At 40.2% G+C, this 10,697-nt stretch overlaps 2 protein-coding genes across 3 annotated transcripts in view; both read right to left on the bottom strand.

Moving 5' to 3' along the window:
- Nucleotides 1-10,697, bottom strand: part of ZNF607 (zinc finger protein 607) — a 68,120-nt gene that overhangs the window by 35,238 nt on the left and 22,185 nt on the right. The window contains exon 2 of the mRNA XM_023229194.1: nucleotides 9,554-9,610. The gene's annotated coding sequence lies outside the window, so the exon portion shown is untranslated. The remainder of the gene's footprint in view (nucleotides 1-9,553; nucleotides 9,611-10,697) is intronic.
- ZNF573 (zinc finger protein 573) overlaps nucleotides 7,722-10,697 on the bottom strand; it is a 47,132-nt gene continuing 44,156 nt past the window's right edge. For both annotated transcript variants that reach the window (XM_023229195.1, XM_023229196.1), the window contains one exon: nucleotides 7,722-9,610. In XM_023229195.1, coding sequence (XP_023084963.1) covers nucleotides 7,908-9,610 — 1,703 coding nt within the window. In that variant the 3' untranslated portion in view covers nucleotides 7,722-7,907. The remainder of the gene's footprint in view (nucleotides 9,611-10,697) is intronic.

Genomic DNA, 10,697 nt, shown 5'->3' with positions numbered 1-10,697 from the left:
ACTACAGACACAACGCATGATCACGCTGACACTACAGACACAACGCACGATCATGCTGACATTACAGATTTCTGGCTGACAATGTATAATGCGTGATGCTCCTTAGTTTGGAAAAGTAATTTTTATAGGGCTGGAAGTGAGTTTAGGTAGTCATCAACTGCAATCCTGATTTCCAAAAGGTTTTTAAAAAGGTAGTTTTTAGAATTGATGGTATCATGTGCACATAATTCATCCCATTTACAAAACTGTATATAAAGCTTAGAAAATTACAAAGATAAACACAGATCAACATTCCTTTTCTTTCATTTGTCTAGAATATATTGAACCAGAAGAATGAATTGACTCTGCGAGAAAAATGACTACTGCACAATTATTTTAAAAGAAACTTAGAGTTTGGTGATATCATACTCGGAAATTTTCCATTTACCCTAATGAGTGAAACTCATCTTGTTTTCAATCATCTTTTAAAAATTCTGATTTCCTACAAGATCTATGTCATGTTTGAAAAACTATATTCTTTTTTTAAATGAAAAACTATAGTCTTTTACAAATATAATTCCTCCTCAAAATACATTAGAGATTGCTAAATATTTTGGTACAAACACCAAAAATTAACTTTCTTTTTTTGAGACTGGGTCTTGCTCCATTGCCCAGGCTGGAGTGCAGTGGCATGATCTCGGCTCACTGCAATCTCCGCCTCCCGGGTTCATGCGATTCTCCCATCTCAGCCTCCCAAGTAGCTAGGATTACAGGCGCATGCCACCATCCCCAGCTAATTTTTGTATTTTTAATAGAGATGAGGTTTCACCATGTTGGCCAGGCTGGTCTTGAACTCCTGACCTCAAATGATCCATCTTCCAAAGCGCTGGGAATACAGGCGTGAGCCACTGTGCCTGGCAAAAATTAACTTTTAATTTAAAACATTTTCTTCATATCTCTCTTTTAAAATTTTTCTTGATTATATCTAGAGATTTAGCTCATGTTCCACAAAATGGGACTAGGTAGGATATGAATAAAAACTAGTTGTATTTCCTAATCATTAATCTCTTTATTTAGTTTTATTAATTTTTTCTTAATATTGGTATATTTGTTTTCCTTTCTTCTGGTCTCATATATTAACACTGTTTCTATCCACAGATTTATAGTCTAGCCTTTAACAGGCAGTTCAAATGGGCTATACAGAGAGATGAATACAAAAACATCTTTTTGTTTAAATCTTTGTTTCCTGAATTAAAGGGATTATATTTTCAAATTAATGGATCAATGTAGCACCCATCAAATTACTAATGCAAAATGGAGTTTTTCTTTTTTTTTGAGGAGTCTCGCTCTGTTGCCCAGGCTGGAGTGCAGTGGCCGGATCTCGGCTCACTGCAAGCACCGCCTCCCGGGTTTACGACATTCTCCTGCCTCAGCCTCCGGAGTAGCTGGGACTACAGGCGCCCGCCACCTCGTCCGCCTAGTTTTTTTGTATTTTTTTTTTTAGTAGAGACGGGGTTTCACTGTGTTAGCCAGGATAGTCTCGATCTGCTGATCTCGTGATCCGCCCGTCTCGGCCTCCCAAAGTGCTGGGATTACAGGCTTGAGCCACCCTGCCCGGCCACAAAATGGAGTTTTTCAATGGAGAGCTGACAGTTGCCTCTTTAAGCAGCTTTACAATGTAGCATAAATAATCACGTAAAAAACTGACATGCTTTCAGAAGTCTGCAGCATCATTCATGAGATGTTCTTGACAAAAATCTCAACCTAATCTCAACCTAATGAATTTTCTAGACATAACTTCCAATTTATAGGAAACACAAGGGACAGAGCAATAAGTTAAATCATATTGTGAAGCAGAAATCAAGAATGTGGGACATTCTTTGGGTACTTAAAAAAGAAAAATTCAGGCTGGGCGCAGTGGCTTAGGCCTGTAATTCCAGCACTTTGGGAGGCCAAGGCGGGCGGATCACAAGGTCAAGAAATGGAGACCATCCTGGCCAACGTAGTGAAACCCCGTCTCTACTAAAAATACAAAAATTAACTGGGTGTGGTGGCATGCGCCTGTAGTCCCAGCTACTTGAGAGGCTGAGGCAGAATTGCTTGAACCCAGGAGACAGAGGTTGTGTAAGCCGAGATCACACCACTGCACTCCAGCCTAGTGACAGAGAGAGACTCTGTCTCAAAAAAAAAAGAAAAGAAAGAAAGAAAGAAAGAAAAATTCAGGCCGGGCACCGTGGCTCAAGCCTGTAATCCCAGCACTTTGGGAGGCCGAGATGGGCGGATCACGAGGTCAGGAGATCGAGACCATCCTGGCTAACACGGTGAAACCCCGTCTCTACTAAAAAAATACAAAAAACTAGCCGGGCGAGGTGGCGGGCGCCTATAGTCCCAGCTACTCGGGAGGCTAAGGCAGAAGAATGGCGTGAACCCGGGAGGCGGAGCTTGCAGTGAGCTGAGATCCTGCCACTGCACTCCAGCCCAGGCCACAGAGCACGACTTCGTCTCAAAAAAAAAAAAAAAAAGAAAAGAAAAAAAAAAAAGAAAAATTCAAAAGCATGAAAAAGTAGGGATATTATCCTAGAGAAAAAGTAGGGATATTATCCTAGAGAAAAAGAATAAATTTTTAAAAATCCCAAATGCAATGAATTAATCAAGAGTGGATACTGATCAGAAAATAAGTAGTTATAAAAAATCTTTGGGCACATATTGGAAGACACTATAGAAATTAAGTTTTTCCAGTATGATTATAGTATCACAGTTATCCAGGAAATTTGCATATATTTAAAGGCAAAGTGCCATGATATCTATAACTTACTCTCAAATGATACAGAAATAACCCATACATAAGCAGATAAAAAGAGCTGAAATAAGATAAAGCAAATAACATGAATGTAAACATATATGGTGGGTTACTAAATTCAATTTTTCTGTATGTTAAATTAAATGTACATTTCAAATTTAGGAAAAGCCTCAAAGAGAACAATTTACTTCTTGATAGTCCATTATTAATTCCTACTTTATCTTAAATTGTGAACAGAGAATATGAATTGTTGGCTATTATCAAAATCTTGGCCAGGCACAGTGGCTCATGTCTATAATCCCAGTAATTTGGGAAGCCAAGGCAGGAGGACTGCTTGAGGCCAGGGGTTTGAGAATAGCTTAGGCAACATCGTGAGACCCCATCTCCACAAAAAATGAAAAAAGCAAAAGCAAAACAAAACAAGATATGCAAAATCTCTTTTTTTTTTGAGGCAGAGTCTTGCTCTGTCACTCAAGCTGAAGTGTAGTGGTGTGAACTCGGCTCACTGCAACCTCCACCTCCCGGGTTCAAGTGATTCTCATGTCTCAGCCCTCCGAGTAGCTGGGATTACAGGTGTGTGCCATTAACGCCCAGTTAATTTTTGTATTTTTAGTAGAGATGGGGTTTTGCCATGTTGCCCAGGCTGGTCTTGAACTCCTGACCTCAGGTGATCTGCTAGCTTTGGCCTCCTAAAGTGCTGGGATTAGAGGTGTGAGCCACTGCACCTGGCCAAAATCTTCAGACACACAAAAATCATATTTTTAATTTCCAAAATTATATAAAATTTAATAGATGAGTGGCTTTAAGAAGCTATTCTAAATTAATTATGCTATTAGAATCTTTCATAAAAATTAATTATCAGCAATGCAAATAATGACGATATCCATAATAGCTCATATTTATTTATTTATTTATTTTGAGATGGAGTCTCGCTCTGTCACCTAGGCTGGAGTGCAGTGGCATGATCTCAGCTCACTGCAACTTCTGCCTCCCAGGTTCAAGTGATTCTTCTGCCTTGGCCTTTCTGAGTAGCTGGGACTACAGGTGCATGTCACCACACTCAGCTAATTTTTTGTATTTTTTTGTAGAGATGGGGTTTTACCATGTTAGCCAGGATGGTCTCGATCTCCTGACATGTGATCCACCCACCTCAGCCTCCCAAAGTGCTGAGATTACAGGCGTAAGCCACTGCACCTGGCCAATAGCTCATATTTATTGAGCATGAGGCTATATGCTAAACAGTCTTCCCAGGTTTTGACAAGTATAATTTGGGCCACATCCGCGTAATAGGACTCTTATGTACCTTTTTTCTTTTTAGACGGGGCCTAAAAAAGCCGGGCTGGTGTGCAATGGCTATTCACAGGCACCATCATAGAGCACTGCAGCCTCACACTCTTGCCTCAAGTGATCCTCCTGCCTCAGTCTCCTGAGTAGCTGAGAGTACAGGTGTGCACCACCATGCCTGGGTTTCATGTAGGCTCTTGATTATACTTCGCAAATAATTCCCATAGATGATAAATATCTTGGCCAATGACACACAGGGAATTACGTGGCAGTGATGACAGGTAAGGCATGAGCTGTGGCTAAAAGCACTATTGCATACGTGACATTAACAAGTTAGTTTATTAGTACTAATTTTTGAGACCTCAACAATGATTGAGTGGTGTCAGGTGTGGTGATTTTAAAATAAAAAATATGTCTGCAAACGTTTTGACATTTCTCTCTTTAAAAGGTGAAAGTGGGCTGGGCACGATGGTTCATGCCTATAATTTCAGCACTTTGAGAACACTGTGGGAGGACTGCTTGAGCCCAGGAGTTTGAGACAAGCCTGGGCAAGTTGGTGAGACCCCCATCTCTACAAAAAATTTAAAAATTAGCTGGGCATGGTGGTGCACACCTGTAGTCCCAGCTACTCAGGAAGCTGAAGCCAGAGGATCACTGAAGCCCAGGAGGTTGAGGCTGAAGTGAGCCATACGCAGTCCACTGGGCGACAGTGAAAGATCCTGCCTCCAAAAAAAAAAAAGGTGAAACTTAATTCCACTCTTATTGAATGTAGGCCAGACTTAGTGACTTGCTGGTAACAAATAGAAAGTGGCAGAACTAACTTCCAAAGGGAGATTATAAAAAGGATCACATCTGAGAAAAGCCAATTGTCACATCACAAGCACACTCAAGCAGCTTATGGACAAGGCCTCATGGGAGAAGAAATGACTTGCCAGTATAAACTTATCAGTCACAGAACTAAGCCATATTTGAAAGCATGTCTTCTAGCTATAGTCAAGCCTTTAGATAAGCACAACCTCTTGAGACACTTCGAGCAAGAACTGCCCAGCTTAGCTCCTCCCAAATTTCTGACTCACAGAAACTGTGACAAAAACACACATTTATTGGCATTTTAAGCCACTAATTCTTCAGGTTCTTTGGAATGTGGCATGAGATAACAGATTTTGGTACCTAGACAAGGGATGCTATTGAAACAAAAAGCTACAAATGTCAGAGGGGCATTGGGACCACAAACTGGGTGGAAATTGGAAAGGCTTGGAAAATATTATTAGCAGAAACCTGGATATTTTTGAAGAGGCTCCTAGTGAGGGCTTAAAGAAAACTGAAAAATGTTACTGGAGACTGGGGAGAAGGGATTCTTGTTATGTAATAGCAGAAAGCAACACTGCTGCATGTGGTAACTGAAAAGTACAAAAAAATACCCACAGAACTGTGTAACTGGGCCAGGCTCGCGCTATAGTCCCAGCACTTTGGGAGGTCAAGCTAGGAGGATCAAGAGTTTGAGACCAGCTCAGGCAACATAGGGAGACCTCATTTCTACCAAAAAAAAAAAAAAAAGAAAAAGAAAAAGAATTAGATAGGTGTAGTTGTGCATACACCTGTAGTCCTAGCTATTCATAAGGCTGAGACGGGCAGATCACTCGAGCCCAGGAGTTCAAGGTTGTAGTGAGCTATGATCACACCACTGCACTCTAACTTGGGTGACAAAGCAAGATTGTGTCTTTAAGAAACAAAAACAAACAAACAACAGCAACAAAAAAAAGTGGGTAATTTAGCTTAGGAGACTTCCAAGCAGAATGTTGACGGTGTCTCCTGGCTCTTGTTGCTTAAGTGCAAGAAGTGAGATAAGCTAGAAAAAGATTGTTAAACAGAAGTGAACCAGGACTTGCTTTTGGAAACTCCCAACCTCTCCAGAAAGCAAATGATGCTAAACTTCAGAAATGGTCTCTGGACAAAGACAAAATCCAGAGCGCTGTTAGGGAAACATAGTATATAGGTAACCTTAGGGTATGTGTTCATACTGATCCTCTGAAAAGCAAAAAACAAGATCAGATCAGAAGGAAGGAAGGGGCTATGAATGAAAAAGAGGTCCAGGAAAGGCAGTGAAAGCCTTCAGGTCATGGTTCAAGATGGATGACTCTGAAGAAGAGGAATGAAGCAAGATTGGTAGAAAAACTAAAAGCAGGGCAGTATGAAGACAGTTTAAGCCTGGCTGATGGGAAGCTGATTCACAGTTCCCCAGCTGAAGAGTCTGGGTTTCATAAGAATTGACTAGCATGAATACTTCTGTTACGCTCAGAAAAGGGGCTGGGGACAGCCCATGGGAAGCATGGCCTCAACATTAACACATTGATTATTTCAGAGAGGGAGCAGAGGGGGCACTCCAAAGAACACGGTATGACTATTAAAAACCCTTGGTTAAGACCCCAGAAATATCTAATGTGACAATTTTGAGAATCACCATTCAATGAAATTTCTATAAAAGGTTCTGTCAGCAGCCTCTGCAGAAGCCCAAGGTAGAGGAGGCCAGATTTGCATGAGAGTGAATGAACAAGTGAGCATGAGCACTAGGCAAAGGCGATCCTGAAGATTCTGTTCATTAGAAGGAAGTGACTAGGTTCACCTCACATGCAAATTGGACTTCAGGTTTTCTGTTTTTTGTTTTTGTTTTTGAGACGGAGTCTCACTCTGTTGTCCAGGCTGGAGTTAAGTGGCACGATCTCAGCTCACTGCAGCCTCTGCCTCCCAAGTTCAAGAGATTCTCCTGCCTCAGTCTCCCTAGTGGCTGGGACTACAGGCGTGTGCCACCACGCCTGGCTAGTTTTTTATTTTTTTATTTTTAGTAGAGATGGGGTTTCACCATGCTAGCCAGGCTTGTCTCAAACTCCTGACCTCAAGTGATTCGCCTGCCTCGGTCTCCCAGAGTGCTGGAATTACAGGCATGAGTCACCATGCCCGGTCAGACTTCAAGTTTGAAGGGTAGAGTTTCAAAGAATTTGAGGGCATATTTTTAAAACACCATGACTGGCACTCTGAATACAAATTGCTTATATTTCTATGTCATGCAAAATATCCTCAAGAAGCCACCCAAATTGCTTGGGCCCAGAATTTGAAAGGTGTAGTGAGCTATGATCATGCCTCTGCACTCCAGCCTGGGTGATACAGCAAGACCCTGTCTCAAAAAAAACAAAAACAAAAACAAAACAAAACAAAACAAAAAACAAAGCTCCAAAGTCTCATTCATTTGCAGCATCAACTACTACAGGCCAGGATTTCCTCATGTAAATTGAACCCACTGTGGATGAAGACAGCTTTCTCCTGGCACTCTCACTCTCTAAGCCAGCCCATCAGTGTGAGCGAGCCACCTGGAAAACAGATCCTTCAGCCCCAACAAGCCCTCAGAAGACCACAAGCTCAAGGAAAAACCAATCCAAAAGCACTCAGTTAAGCCTCTTCCGAATTTCTGACCCTCAGAACCTATGAGTGATGTTTACTAATGTGGTAAGACATTAAGACTTGGGGTAATTTGTAATACAGTCATTGAAATCCAGTATGAAAGGCTTTTGGTCATCCTTTTAATTAATAAGTTTATATAAAAAAATCCATGCCATGGATGTTGTAGGCATGAAGAAACTGGGATTCCTGGTTTTTTTTCCCCTTAATTTACCATTGAATAGTCAGATGTTCCATTAAAACATCGACATTGAATGCTTTCTAATGTGGCAAGAACTGCATTTTGAACTCTCTCAATTGCTAAAGCCATACCTGTAAGACTAACATTCCATCATTTCTCACCAGTGTGGACTGTCTGATGATGAATGGTGAGCTCGTACTCTTTATGGTCTTAGACTTTTGTGCTCCTGTGAATTCCCTGATGGGCTTTAAGGGCTGAACCATACCTGAAGGTTTTCCCACACTGCTTACACACATAGGGTTTCTCACCAGTATGAATTCTCTCATGTTGAACAAGGTTTGAAACACGACTGAAAGCCTTCCCACATTCTTTACATTCATAAGGTTTTCCACCAGTATGAATTTTCTGATGTTGTGTAAGGTAGCCATACATTTTAAAGGCCTTTCCACATTCTTTACATTCATACGGTTTTTTATCAGCATGAATGCTCTGATGTGCAGTAAGGTGTGAACTACGTCTAAAGGTCTTCCCACATTCCTTACATTCAAAAGGTTTCTCATCAGTATGAATACTTTGATGTAGAGTAAGATTTCTATAGAAAGTAAAGGTTTTTCTACATACCTTACATTCATAGGGTTTCACACCAGTATGAATTTTCTGATGTTGATTAAGATATCCATGCAAGCTAAAGGTCTTTCCACATTCCTTACATTCATAGGGTTTCTCACCAGTATGAGTTTTCTGATGCTGTATAAGGTTTGAGCCAGTACTATAGGCCTTCCCACATTCCTGACATTCAAAAAGTTTCTTACCAGTGTGAATATTCTGATGTCGAGTCAGATTTCTATACAAAGTAAAGGTTTTCTTACACTCCTTACATTCAAAGTGTTTCATGCCAGTATGAATTTTCTGATGTTGTTTAAGGTAGCCATACAAGCTAAAGGCCTTTCCACATTCCTTGCATTCATAGGGTTTCTCGCCAGTATGAGTTTTCTGATGTTGAAAGAGTTTTGAACCAGTAGTATAGGTCTTCCCACATTGCTTGCATTCAAAAAGTTTCTCACCAGTATGGATATTCTGATGCCGAGTAAGATTTCTATACAAAGTAAAGGTTTTCTTACACTCCTTACATTCATAGGGTTTTCCACCTCTGTGAATTCTCTGATGTAGAAGAAAGTATGAGGCAGTTGTATAGCCCTTCCCACATTCTTTACACTCATATGGCTTTTTACCAGTGTGAACACTCTGATGTACAGTAAGTTGGTGACCTCTTCTAAAGGCTTTTCCACATTTCTCACATACGTATGGCTTCTCATCAGTATGAATCTGCCCATGTTCAACAAGATTTGAGCGCCTACTAAAAGTCTTCCCACATTCCTTACATTTATATGGTTTTTCGCCAGTATGAACTCTCTGATGAATTCTAAGGTGTCCACCTTGACTAAAGGCCTTCCCACACTCCTGACATTCATAAGGCTTCCCACCAGTGTGAATTCTCTCATGTTGAGCAATGTGTGAGGCATATATAAAGGCCTTCCCACACTGCCTACATTCATAGGTTTTCTCACCAGTATGAAATCTCTGATGCACAGTCAGCTGATAACCACTTTTAAAGTTCTTCCCACATTCTGTACATTCATAGGGTTTCTCACCAGTATGAAATCTTTGATGGAGAGTAAGTTGATAACCACTACGAAAGTTCTCCCCACACTCTTTGCATTCATAGGGTCGCTCAATAACATGAAACTTGTGATGTAGAATAAGTTGATAACCACTACTGAATTTCTTCTGACATTTCTTACATTCATAGAGTTTCTCTCTCTTATATATGCTCTGAAGTTGTGTAGAGGATGTACCTGTTTCATAAGTGGGTACTTCTATGTAGCTGATTATCTCACACTGTAAATCCAAATCTGAAACAAAAGAGGACAACGAAAAAAATTTGTATTTCTATACCAGAGAACAAGAAACTTTATGAAACAAAGAAAAAGCAACCCTCACAATAAGTGAATGGCATACAGAATTCAAAAATATGGTTATGAAATTTGAAAAAGGCCAAGAAGAGTTCAGAGATGTATACAAGTTTAAGTAAGATAGTGAAATTACTGATTGAGGACATAGGTAACATTTAGGTGGGGCCAGAATTTTTGACAAGCTTGTTCCAAATCTGCCATCTTGGCACTGTCAAAGACCAAGTGAATTAAAACTGAGAGGAGAAAAACCTTGACATCTTTATTTTGAACCTATCACTGATTTAGATGCAGGTCAGTGTTTAAGAATACATCCTTTAAGTTCCTCAAGTGATTTTTCATTGTTCTTAGAATAAAATACAAATCCCTTTCCAAGGACTGCTGCTTACCTAGGAGGCCTCATGTCAAAACAACTGACTCTTTGCTTCCTATTCTCTATCATAGTCCCTCTTTGCAATACCAAGAATATAGTACAATTGCCCCTTGGTATCTGTGGAGGATCAGTTCCAGGACCTCCTGCGGATACCAAAACCCAATCCAGCTACAGATGCCCAAGTCCCTGATATAAAATGGCATAGTATTTGCACATAACCTATATGCATCTTCCTGTATACTTTCAATCATCTGTGGATTACTTACAATACCTAATACAATGTAAATGCTATTGTGAATAGCTGTTCTACTGTATTACTGAGAAAATAATGACAAGAAAAAAGTCTGTATGTGGTCAGTACTCTCACAATTTAAAAATATATGTTTGATCTGAAGATGGTTGAATCCATGAGTGCAGAAGTCATGGATACAAAGGGCCAACTATACAACTTCCCACAACACTTAATGCTGTCCACAGACTGTTTAACCGCTCAAGAGTCCTTGGACTTAGACATTTCGCAGGTTGAATCCTTCTCATCCTTTATGTTTCAGGGTAAATGTTCTTTCTTTAGAAAGGCAGTACCTGCTAACTCTGTCTGTCTCTCTATCTTTATCTATCTATCTATCTATCTATCTATCTATCTATCTATCTATCTAT

The sequence above is a fragment of the Piliocolobus tephrosceles genome, chromosome 21 (genome assembly GCF_002776525.5).
Source record: "Piliocolobus tephrosceles isolate RC106 chromosome 21, ASM277652v3, whole genome shotgun sequence".
Lineage (NCBI taxonomy): Eukaryota > Metazoa > Chordata > Mammalia > Primates > Cercopithecidae > Piliocolobus > Piliocolobus tephrosceles.
This window is presented reverse-complemented; position numbering and strand designations above follow the sequence as displayed.